This window comes from Strix uralensis, chromosome 20, assembly GCF_047716275.1.
Source record: "Strix uralensis isolate ZFMK-TIS-50842 chromosome 20, bStrUra1, whole genome shotgun sequence".
NCBI lineage: Eukaryota > Metazoa > Chordata > Aves > Strigiformes > Strigidae > Strix > Strix uralensis.
Genome location: NC_133991.1, coordinates 8,884,204 through 8,897,298, shown reverse-complemented (window position 1 = coordinate 8,897,298; position 13,095 = coordinate 8,884,204). Strand labels below are relative to the sequence as shown.

Here is a 13,095-nt window from a genome sequence, read left to right as displayed (position 1 = left end):
TCTTGTTTATCATTACATCAGTCTGCAAAAAGGAGATTTATAAGAGCAGAATTGTTTGCGTGACATGGAGTGACTCCCACTGTATAGAACAGAATAGCACTCAAAAAATTTCTCTCCTCTCCCTTGCCCTTTTGATGACAGATAGTTGGCAGTGGATCAAAGCACAAACAGGATTAATGTTTTGCATATTCTGTCCTACATGGTCTGAAAGGAGCAGAGATGGAATTTTTCATCTTTGACTTTAAACTGCATTTAATATCGTGGCCTAGTTTAGAGCTATGCGACTCATTCCTTCCACTTCCCCCGAGGCCTCTGTTTCTGGTCAAGGAAAGCAGGGCATGACTCCCTCTGGACTTCATCAGTGCTGCTCAGCTTCCTCCTCGTTGCAGGCTGGTGGAGGAGGCTGGTTTGAAGCTGGAGCAATCCAGCGTCAGGGATCTGCAAGTACTGTTTGTGGAAGGAGCTGTCTCTTGCCCCTCTTGCTGTGGTTACAGCACAGGTGCTGCATGGCCCGGGGAACCTGGGGCTGGGCAGGATCCAAGGCTCTTGCTACCGCCTGTGCGAAAGCAGCTTTAAAAGCTGAAGTGGGTCACTGTCACAGGTCACACCTCCAAATGGCTGGTTTCGTGTCCATGGATGCTGTCCAAGCATGTTCCTTCCCAAAGTGTAAACTGCCTTCTCAAAGATGTCCTCAGAAAGGAATATTTTGATCCACTTTCTGGCTGATGAATTGTTTTGCACTGGCAGCAGTACTTCCTCCTCTTTGGAAATATGCTGAAAATGGCAAGAAAATTTGAAGGTGCTTGTTTTAGTAGTCGTGTCAGTATTGGAGTAATTTCCTTCACTGAAGCTTGCACTTGACCATGCATTGGGCACGTCTTCTCTGTCCTGCCCTCCCCTCTAGTGGGGTGACTTGTCATTGCAGCTTAATTTTGGCTGGCAGTTACTAAGGGTTTTGTGATGTTTTGCAGCTGCAGGATTACATAGTGCCCAGAGCACAGTGCAGAGAAGTGTCACAGTGCAGAGAAGTATACACTGGATGGTAGCACAGGCTTGTGGAAGAGGAGAAGTTGTAGTGGTGGGATCTGTGAAATATGGGAGCATTGGCTGTATCCTCTCTCATCCTGAATGCCCTCTGTCCATGAGAAGCTATGGATGCATTTGCAAAGGAGATAGATGGGTGGGATTCAGATACCTGAGTCTGGCCACTCTGTCAGGACAAAACATGAGATACAGGGAAGGAGTAGGGTGCAGGCTGGTCAGAGTTGCTGATGGGAAGAAGAGGAGGTTAGTGAATGTTATTTTTGTTCCAGATATCCATCGCCGGTACCTGGGATGCTTTCTTGCTCAAATCACACTTGTCTACAGTTCTGTTTTTGTAGACAGTCAGCTATATTCTGAATAGATGTGCTTCTCTCACAAATCTGCTACATTTATGTCTAATATTAAAGAGAACTTGTAAGAGCTTCAGCAGAGACAGATGGTAATTGATTGGGCCATGTCTAGCCTCCTCCACACTGAGCTCTTGAGGGCTGAATTTTGAGTGGAACTAAGATAATGAACTGCATATTTCAGGATCTTCTCCTGTCGTTTGTGGGACTCCTGGCTATAACATACCAGGCTTGCCAGTTGCTGTGACAAAGATTTTTTTGGCATGTGGAAATGGCCATTCATTATAATACTAAAAATGTTTGCATAGCTTGGGTTCCTTAACAGTGCAGTAGAGACTTCAAGTGCTTTTTCAGTTGTTTTACCTTACTGTGGGTTTGAGAAACTTGTTCTCTAGCCAAATACATGCTTTTGAGCTGTATTGACTTACTGAAAAACCCCATCATGTCTTTAGCTATCCTGCATGTAATGAAACCTCTTCCCCTCCCCTCCAACATCTTCCTCTTGCCCCCCAAGTCAACTTTTTTGTCAGCCCACAGGGGACTCACTGGAGCTTGTGCTCTGGCAGGATCTGAGACATTCCAGTGGTAACAAACACACCCACAACAGCTAATGGTGTTTTCAACAGGACTTGAGATAAATAATAAATTTGTTCGAAGGAGTCTTAACTGCACAGCTGATGCTGGCTTCAAGTTTCTTGTCTTGCTGATCTTGTTTAGGACATTTAGCACACCAGGTCCTTAAGGTGATACAGCATCCTGGATGAAAGGTGTTGTGGTTCAAGTATCTTTCTTATGCTTCAGTTTGTCATCCCCATCTAACACCATCCTAGTGCTGTGAGGCTGTTCGATCAGGTCATGCAACCCAAAGTAGTGGGGTGGGGTTGGGGATTGGGCAAAGCCAGTGATGGTAACTGTAGTGCTAGTGCCTTTCTCGGTTTAATAGGGCTGATGATACTTGACTGACCCTTCAAAGATCTGAATCCTTATCCTGCAGATCTTATGTGGGTGTCTTATTTGTGTTTTTTTTAACTTCTGCTACAAGAACTTCTAATATGTGGTCCGTTAAGGAGAACCCATTGAGATGTGTTGTGAGTTGTCCACTGCTCTTAGCAACTAGTAGTGTAAAGGACATGCCACATCCCTCTCGTTCTCTAGAAGCTAGTGCAGAGTCTGCTCAGGATAACTCAGAGGGACCTGTGCCCTCAGACAAAGGGGCAATAGACGGTTGTCCACACTGGCATAGCCTGAGGTGAGTTTAGAGCAAGCTCTGCCTGTTTGCCATACCTGGTGTGTGGCACTGAGGAGGTGGCCTTTGTGGCTTCTGCGGTGACATCAGCTGCCTGGCTAAGAGGAGCACTGTGTGATCTCGGGGATTGGAGCTGTCCTTTTCACCACAGTATTTTCTACTCCAGCCCACTTGGAATTGCCTGTGCTTTCCAGTACTGGAGTGAGAAATGTATATACACTCTCCTGGGAGGTGCTAGTAATTAAGATTACAAATTTAGGGGAAGAGGAGCAAGGTGAGTGTTACTGTAAATCTGGTCTCAAAAGAACCCTCTAAGACCTAGTTTGAAGTTTTAGAAGGCAGGCATTCTTTATTGCAGCACTGGATGGACAGGGGATCACTCCACCTAACGTGCATACTCTAAAATAAAATAAAAGTTCATCCTTTATATACCTTAAAAACATGAATATTCATACATTTTCCAAGAAGTCTCTGCCTTTCTGCCTATTACATTTATATAATGCTGGCGTTGCAAAACTACACTATGTATGCACGGGTGTCTCGGGTGGTCATCAGTGGTGGTTGTTGACTTGGCCCCCTACTCCTTTTTCCTTTTTATGGTCACGAGTCTTTTGAGGACAATTTCTTCTCCTTGGATATTTCCCAACTCTGTTGTCCAGCCAGTTGTTCTTTCTTATCTGTCTTGTTTGAGCAATTCTGCCAGGATGTATCTACTCTCAAGGTTAGGATATCTTCTCTGTACACTTTAATCACTCAGGTCTTGTTAAATACGAAGTTAAACATTGCTTGGTAAAAGAATTTCTCAACACAAGGGGGTATGAGAAGTATTTAGGACTGAAGTAGACTTTCTTTGCTTGCTCTAGAAATGCAGGTACTTACTGCTTTCATGTGTGACAAGTAGTTAAGCACTAGCGAACTGCTTGAAAGTACTTGATGTCTGCAAACTTAAAAAGCTGCTACCACCTGTCAAGCCAAAATAGGCCAAAATGTAGAGTGAGCAGCATGGCCCATTGAATAGCTACTGCCCATGAGGTGTTAAGCAACACAGTCAAAATGTGTAGAGACTTTGGCTGCGTGGGGAGCACGGATCGCCAGGACAGCTGTCCAGTGTCTGGAGCTGTGGACAACAAACAGCCTGGCTCAGATAGGTCCTGAGCCAGTGTGGTTATTGCAAAAGCTTGAATAACAGAAAGTGACTCTATGTCATTGGATTCTTCTTTAGCAAGGCCGGTCTGTATCCCAGAGAGCATCCCAGAGTGTCCTGCCAGCCAGAGAACGCAGCTGACACTTCATCTCAGGAACAAGAGTTTGGCTCCCTGGTCTGAAAGAGCTCTGTGGCTGTTCACGTGATGGCTGCTCTTCGTCTGTGTATTTGCACCCTTCTGACTGTGGAGTTCATTAGTGTTTTTGTCTTGAAGGGGTCGGGAATGCTAGCTTCCTTACCGAGGTGCTGAGCTAATTCTAAGGTACGATGAGTAGAAGGTACTCCTGCCAGCTCTTGCTTGTTGTAGATGGTTTGCAGGTTTTAGCTTGAGTTTGTGGTTGCAGGTGGCTCCAAGTGAACTGCTTCATGGTGGTGTTCTAGCTCTGTTCTTAGACGACCTGTAGCAAGCATGCACTTTCTAGTTATATCTCACAGATTCAGATCATTTAAATGAGAGAAACAGAATATCTAGCAGGCGTATCAGCATTTAACTCTGTATTAAACAATGAAATGAATATGATCTTTGCATCCAGTAAGCACAAAGAATGTAGTTCAAAAGATTCTCAGGAAAAAATCCGTTTATATGGATATCTTATGGAATCTTAAATTTTTCCACTCCTCTCCCTTTCTGAGCTTGATGCTTGATTTTGTAAATGTGTCTATTGCAGAACCTTCCCTTCCTCTCCCGCCCTGGGCAGCAGGCAGGTACGTGTCCTCTTTGGTGGGGCTGAACGAGAGGCCTGGGGATGTGCAGTTCCTTATTTCCTTTTTTCCACTGACTCCATTTGGAATTGACATTTATCTTGTTCCCTAGCCTTCCCCCAGCCCATGAAATCTCTTGCACACCTTTCCTTAGTTTCTATCTGTGTGCCATGATATGTAAAACAGACCACAGTGTGTGCATGATAGAGCATCTTCCAAACTGCTATCCTGAAGCAAGCTGAAGAGGAAGAAAAGGGTAGTTTCCCGTCTCAGAAGAGCTGTACAGCCTCCCCCAGGGTTGTTCATGGGAGAATGTTATCAGAGCCTGTTGCAGAGGCATTGGGGCAGGGGGCTGTGCTGGGGAGGAGAGCACCGTGACTCTGCTGGTATAAATTGAACTTCATCCTTGCGTGAAACACCATCACTCTCTGCTGACATTTTGGCTTCAGGGTTTCAGCTCTTCTGCCGGTGTTTGCAGAAAAGCAACTCTGGACTTTCTTTATCCCTGATTTCCCCTTTCAGAATTACAGTAGAAGTACATCATTTTGTGTTTGTCTTCAGAAGTATTAAAAAGTGACCAGTGAGTTCAGGAGTAATGCAGTGAACGTGACAGTTCACTCTACTTTTGCCATGATACAACATGTGCCAGCATCTTTGCTCATAAGAGGATGTGTTCATCTTAAATGATGATGGGATGAGTGACCAAAAAAGGAGAGAAATGGAGTAACTGCTGGAGCTTGGTAACAGGTAGAAAAGAGCTCTCTAACCAGTTAGGAAAAAAAACCCAAGCACTTCAGAGAATTAAGTGCCCACCACATGACTTCATTAGTAGAACATTAACACCCTGTTGTCACAGTGGCACAGGTCTCTTGCAACCAACTACTTGCTGGTTTATGTCTTGAAAAAAATGACCAAAATACATGGTGCCATACTGAGCTCTTGATCTTCACTGTGGGTCAATTCTGTGCAACTCCTGTTGGACCGTACCCCGCCAGCAGATGGTGGGTGCTCACGGGAGAGGAGATCTTCTGCAGGAGGGAAGCCCAAAGCACGCTAGGAACAAAATTATCTTTTTGCTTCCTTTGTCACTTCATGCTGAACTTGGGTTTTCTTGGGATGCCTCTGCCCTGACCAAACACTTGGTGTGCTTTAAAATGTGTTTGCTCCTCCAGAGCTATACGGAAACAATAAGTTTGCAGTGATAGAACAGATCCTATACCCCATCTCCAGCCAGTGCCTGTCAATGCATATGTAAATGTACTGTGAAGCAGAATTAATTGCTGAGATCTCTCTACTGAGGTATTGCTTTGGGCTTTAGTAAAATTCCACAGCACATTAGAGATTGTGCATATTAATTTTGCATCTAAAGCAGCATAGTATTTCTACTTTCTAGTCTTATCTGTGCCCACCCAGTCTTATTTGGCAAGTTTATTACTTGCTGGCTTTTTGGATTCTTCTACTTGGTTGCTAACACTGGACTGTGAATTAATATGATCTACATAAAGGTGATAAAAATGCCAGAGTTTTTTGCCCAGAAGTAAACTATGTGTTTGGCTCTCGGCCGACCTTGTTTGGCAGGGGTCATTGGAAGTCCATGCAAAAGCATGCTAAATCCTGCAGTGGCAAAAATTCTTGTAATTCTGCGTTTTTAAAAGGGTTTTGAGAGAACATGAAGTGACAGCTGAGCAGAAAGTGAGTTCCTCTGTAGTGACAGCTACATGCAGAAGCAATGAGAGCTTCCTTTGCCTTCTGTAATCAAAGCAGTGAAATGCAAGTCTTTGGATTCTGCATATATTAAAGCATATTAATTTTTTTCTCCTTTCCTATGTATGCAGGAGGCAGACAGTGGGGAAGAAGAATGCCGGTCCCAGCCCAGAAGGTAAGACTCACTTGAGGCTTGCAAAGAGTCCTCGAGGATGCCTTTCTGTGTGAAGTGTTCCACAGGGGTTTTTGTTGTTGTTCTGGCATGTTCTGCAAAGGTACATCACTTTCTGCCCATTGCTAATGTTACACAACTGGTCTATGTGTACTGTACTGAAAAATCTATTTAACTGTGGCCTAAATGATGCTCCCAGTAAAGGGGTTGCTGCAGCAGGGAATGGGAAAAGTCAGATTACATGCTAAAAAATATATATGGGGAACAGTTTCCAAAGATGTCAGTGAGTGTATTCTCCAAACTGTTGTTTGCATCCAGAAAGGGGTGTCTTGCCTGCAGACATGTTCTAAGATGGTGGTGCTCCACTTCTCTGTGCATGTGGAGACTTCGCTTGTATCTTAGGAACAAATCCTGGTTGTGTTGTTCCTTAGCTCACTCCAGTGTCGTATGTTATTAAGATTTCATCCATCATCAGAATATTCTGAGAGGCATAACCGTGCTAATAAACTCTTGTTCTCTGGCTAAAACGTCTCTGTTGCCATCAGGAGCTGAATTGGATAGCAGAAGTATCACAGGAGAGACTTCAGCGGTGATAGTCATCCTCTAGCTGTGTTTTTTCTTCTGATTAGGCCCTTGTGTACATCTCTGGGATCTGTGAAAAGTTGTACTTCTAGAAGCTGAAGTACAGGGTGATCCTATGCCATAAGGGCACCTGCTGCTTAAAACAGCATGTTCAGTGGATGGGTAGGTATTTGCTGCTGATGCAGATAGTCAAACATCTACTCCAAAGTTAAGAGAACACTGAGAATTTGCAGGGATTTTTTTTTAATTGGGATTGTTTTGCATGGAGATGTTCACCTTTTGTAAATGCTGATTTCAGTTGCTTCAGGAAGAAACTTTTTTGATAAATGCTTATCCCTAAAAACCAAGCAAACATTGAAACTCAGCTGACTGAACAGCGACAAGTATTAATGGTGATTTTATAATGAAGTCGTAGCTTTAAGGGTACTCTTGTAAGCTTTGTCTCCTATCTTCTTAAGCCATCAAAAGAATTATTTCACTTATACTTAATAAAAGCAAAAACTGTATATACCAGGTAACTTCTCCAGCAGCAGGAGCACTTTCTCGGCTTAAAAGGTTGCAGTCAAATTTTATGAAAGGTGTAAGATTCTATCCAGAGCGAGTAAAGGGGAAGTGAAGGTGAAATTGTTCTCCCTTTACGAGCTCTTTTGCTGTTACAATTCTTTGCTTAATGTTGTTTGTGAGTAGGTAACAACGGAAGCTGTAATTTCTAGTATTTAAAAGGCTTGAACAAGATTTGGTCTTTGGGTTTGGGGCCAACTTGGTTGAATCTGCAAAAGAAAAAGCTGTTCTAGTTGCACATTCCCATGATTTCAGTGTAGTCCTGTGATTGTGTGGCTGGGGAAGGTGACTGGTCTGTTTCCTTCAGTCTTCTACTCCTAAATGATGATTTAAGAATTGTTGTTTCTTCATTTTAAAACTTTCATGACTGAGAGGAAAGCTGGAAAGGAGAATTCCCAAAAGCTCAAATTGGACTCAGCTTAACTCTGATTTTTAATTTCCCTCTCAGCCTTCCAGCAGTCACAAGATCAACTCATGACTTGATCTCAGTATACATAATGTATTGGAGGGGATGGGAGGTATTTAATTGTTGTAGGCACTTAAAAACAATTGTAGGTTAGGTTTGAAATGAGCATTTTTTAATATATTTTAAATAACTTCCTGGGGTAGGAAATGACAACCTGCTGTTGATGTGGTGATCTGAACTCCGTGACTCCTGTTGCTGGGGTCAGAAAGCTAACTGAAACAAAGATCCTTAGAGAAACAAGGGGGTGGGTGTTAAATGTGTTTGATTACAGTAGGATAAAAATAATAGTCAAACATGGTAAGTAGTCAACCTGGAGTCCTGCTGTGGAGGAGCAGCAGATGTCTATAAACAGCTTTTGAGTGTATCTAATCCCCAGTTTTCAAGGTAACATAGCAAGTAGTAGCTATTAAAAATCCAGCCAGCAAAAAGGCAATGGACTGAGTTTGGCTTTAAAAGCAAAGGTATGTTACCAGCTGCAGTGTCACCGACATAGTGCTCTGCAGCAGCCTGACATTCCTAGCTGCCTGCCTGGGCAAGGCCAGGCTGGTGAAGTTCTCTGGAGGCATAATTCAGGAGACCTGGCTGTAGCTACAGTCAGTGTTTGGGATGGGATTTTTGCTATTTCTAAAATTATTCTGACAAGGAGTCCTTTTGTCTCCTGCACTCATGTAAAATTTGTTCAAACACTACCTCAGGGTAGCATGGTTGGCATCAAGCGTGCCCAAACTCGTCCCATTAACTGGACAGTGAATGCAAGAGTATTGCTGTGGCTAAAAGCATGTTTGGGTTAATAAAATAACTTTTCAATATTTATTAAATAGGATGTTAGTGCATAGAGATGTTAATACTTGCAAGGGAATTAGCTTAAGACCTAAGCATAAGCACATAGTCATGTTTGGTGTCTTTTTGCAGTGATCAGTCTTGAAGATCATTGAGTACAGCCTTCATCTCCATCCTGAGTCCCCTTGTCTCTGCACAGTCTGGGGATTGCTGTCTCAAAAGAGACAAATGTTCCGCTCAGATCGACCTCAACAGCATTACTAGTCCTGTGGCTAGCAATTTCTAGATAGCTTCTTGTGTTAGGTTTCTGCTGTTTATCTTTTCTCACTGATGAGATATGGGATATATATTAAGGTAAAGGGGAACATGCAGAAGAGACTTGCAGTAGGACAGCAGGAGTGACTAGTGCTCGTTGAGCAGAGGCCATGAAGAGCAACGAGTCTAAAACATCCTCCAAAGAAGCAGAGAAATGAATTTCAAACAGGAGCTTAAACTTGTAGGTAGGTACATCAAGATAATCATACTTAAATAATCTGTCTGGTTGCTGACCTGTTCATGCTCTTTAAGATCTAATACCACAGAGGACTGTGATTGCATGGACTCAAGTCTCACAGACAAGGGAGAGGAAGTGTGTGAAAATGTTGTTTAAACTTCAACCTGCTCTACAGAGCAGTCAAACGACATGACAAGTCTGCGCTCGCCACAGGACTGTTTCTGCCAACACCATCTTGGAATGAGGAGTTTTCTGCTTTGTGAATTAGCAGAACGCGCTTAAAGCTTTTCTCCAAGAGATGGAAAGAGCTGTTAGATGTGCAGAGAGTTCATGTGTGCTCTGCAATTATCCTTGGAAGATGCTTGAAACAGTGTTTTCTGGCAAACTCTTGTACTGATGCAAAGAGGAATGGTTTGTGTTCCTACCTGAAGAAAGTACTTGGGTATAGCAAACACAGACCTAATTTTTATAAAGACTTCTATCTGTTACTGAAAAACACAACAAATTAATACTGCAAATACCTGAAACTGAACAAATAGGTGAAAACCAGCTTGGCTTCTGGAATTTTTTTCTCACACCGAAGTCCTGCTCTGGGGGAAGCCCAGGAGGGTCTGTGTACCCTGCCATAGCTGTGACTGTTCTTGCTGTTTATGGGTGAGATCCCCAAACCCCTGATGTGGGTCCAAGTTCTTGATCTGGGCTCCCTGATCAAGCCAGTCCTTGCTGCCTGTCTAATTCTTGGCTAATGGGACTAAGACAGAGTACTGCATAAGCAGATGTCCTGAACAGTCTATTTATTACATTTATTACCTTCATAGCTACCTTCTAGACATTTTTATTAGGCTATCTGGAGTCTGTACAGCTAGCCGGCCTGCGCATTTCTCCTTCTGTTCCCAGACCTGCTGCTGCCACCCGGAATACACTCTTAATGGAGCATCTGTGTTAACAGTCTCTTTGCATCATCTCAATGTTGGTAAAACTTACCTAAAATACATGTGTATTGAGTTTTGAGTTGTTTACACCAACTGTTGTACTGACATTCAGGTTTTGTGTGTTCGGTGCCAAGGTTGCAAGGATTCAGCATCTTTGTTTTGCTGACAAACAACATCTCCAGGGTCCGGGGCAGCAGCGGTGCCGCAGTCTGCGTTGGATTTGCTGTTGGGATCTGCCAGTCGCTTTCTGGGTTTGTGTTTTAAATGGTGCCTCTGTTTCCACACTGTGAATTTACCAGTTCTGTGTGCCTTGAAACAGCTCTGGTTGTTGAAATGCAGTATTTGAGGCTGCACAGTAACTGCTGCTTATAAAATTGGGTAAGCTGTATACCTAGCAAGGCTGCTGGGGACTTCAGAGGAATTCTTTGAACTTTTGGTCAGACTAAAGTCCATTTGCTTAGGTAAAGCTGAGGAGCCTGTCATTGCCTTCAGGTGCCATAGAAAGTGATAAGGTCCTGCTCGAAATCTGGGGTTTGTTACCTGAAAATGTTCTCAAAAAGTGCTTGTCCTCCCCTCTTCAGGTGGGGGTGGGACGGTGGTGTTTAAAAAGGAAAAAAAAAAAAAAAACCCAACCCAACACTTCTTGCAGCTTAAGTATGCTTACCTTCTGGTTTGGTTTTTTTTAGTCAAAATAGTTCCTTCCAGGAGTGAACTGGGAAGGAAAGCAAATCAGATTATTGCCATGATAACACTAGGATGTGCCAAGATGCCTGAAGGTTTCAAACTGTGAGTAAATACCTTTGTTTTAGGAGCGGAAGACCATGGTCTGATGTAGGAGCTTATGGTTTATAACAGTGTAAAAGTTGTTTTTCGAATAGTAAGTGGAATTTGTGCATGAGTTTCCTTGTATGGGGCAGCAGCTCACTAAATTTTAAGCCAACTTGCTTGATTTTTCTAAGCTTCTCTCCACCTGAGGGTTATGGCAGATGTGTGCTATTCCCTGGGAGAGAGGGGGGAGTGATTCTGTAAAACCGAATTGACTGCACTTCAGAAGGCTCATTTACAGTCCAGATTGAGGTGTGTGAATCTGCAGCATCCTGTGTCTGTTGTGACTTTGGGAGATGTGTATCATCACCGTTTGGTGCTCCTATGGCAGGCTCCTGACACTTCTGGTTATCCTTAAAGCCTATCACGTGTTATGAGAGAGACTTCCAAAAAACATGCGCTGTGAGTTCTAACAACTAAACCTTGCTTGTGCTTCTTTTGCTTGCTGCTGCAGCTGCTAAACATTTATTTTGTTGGTACCTGAAAGATAGCTGGATTTTCTAATGGGTGTGCAAGACAGTTTGTTAACTCCAGATCTTACGAGTAAGAGGGGACTGTCTGTGTGGTGTACAGGAAAGCTTGTTTATCCATGCTGGAGATTACTAAGCTCTTGTAGTATGAACCTTATCTTTAGAATGTGTTTCCTGAATCCATCTTTCTGTCTTTCCTTTCAGTGACAGCTTAGCCTCTCTGTGGCATTTACTACAGCTGCTTGTGGAGAATGTAATACCGAGATAAAGAACAGTTCTGTTAATCTGCCAGCCCTGCTGACCACCAGAAAAAGTTCTGTGGGCCACACATCATGGTTCATTAAAGTGGGTCTGTGGTCTTCATCTTTGAATACCAGGTGTTTTATCACCAAACTGTGAGCAAAGGTAGCACTTGTAGTAAAATCTGATTTTTATTAGTAACAGGTATCTGTAGGGCTAGTTCACTGCAAGGTCTGTCTGTGGCTGCAACATGTCCAGTCCAGTTACATACCTGTGGATCACAGTAACATGTAAGATGACTTTAGGTGTGATCTTCAGGCTGAAGGATCAAGCAGACTAATATTGTTGCACTCTCAAATTACCAGGTAAACATATGATGCTATAGCAGGGAGCTCACTCGAAATATGAATGCTTATGAAAAGGTTCTTTTAATTTGTCATTCTAAGCATGTGAAGAGAGGAGAATGAGGAACAAAGCAAAGACAAACTGGGAAGTAAAAGGATTGGAGATGGGTCAGATCATTCAGCTACCGAAAGGGTCTGCTCGGCACGGAGCAAGCCCGGAACAGCTGCCCCCATTATGCTCTTTCAGAGGTTAGCGAAGGGAGGGGTTGCCCAGGAGGTGCCCTAAGGATTCCATACGTGCTTGTGTCTCCTGCTGAGCATGAACCGGGTGCTCTAAGCTAGAGGAATCTAAGTTAAGAAAAGATTCCTGTTGTAGATGGAAGGGGAAACTCCAAAATAGCCATTCTGGTCCCCTTCCTGGTAGGGCACCTTCACAACGCTTCAATGTTAAATATGAATCCTTGGAGATTTCAGCTTTGCATGGATTTCAGGCACTTAAATGTATTTTGAGAATCTGGGCCAGGGTTTTGGGACTTGTTGCCATTCGGTTCTTTGGCATCTTTGCATCAAAAACATTCCTTGATAAAATTAGGGGGGTGTTCTTGACAGTTCTGAGGATTTAAATCTTTCTTTTCCATAGGTCACTGAAGTACCACATCACCTATTTTATGACCTCACATATGTCATTCGGGCATGTTTCTTCCTTGCTGGACTTAAAGCAGTGCTGTAACAGTTTGTAAGGGTCTGGATTAACTTTTGTAGAGATGTAGGTGTTTGCATGGAGAGCATCTTGCTGTGCAAATAGGATGCATCATAGTTTTTGCATCAGAAGAACAAGGTTCTTCAGTGTTCCTCTTGAAATGCTTGAACGCACATGGAAGGCAGCTCTCCAGAAAGCAGGAGGCAGTGGGAGAAGATGTTTCAGGAAAAGTTGTGTCTCAGCACGTTACCCTGTCCAACATTAGTGTGGCCTGTTGAGAGAC

General features: G+C 43.3%; 1 protein-coding gene across 1 annotated transcript in view; it reads left to right on the top strand.

Annotated features, from left to right (window-relative positions):
• SSH2 (slingshot protein phosphatase 2) overlaps positions 1-13,095 on the top strand; it is a 105,049-nt gene that overhangs the window by 29,556 nt on the left and 62,398 nt on the right. The window contains 1 exon segment of the mRNA XM_074890485.1: positions 6,379-6,422. Within this exon segment, the coding sequence (XP_074746586.1) occupies positions 6,379-6,422 (44 nt within the window).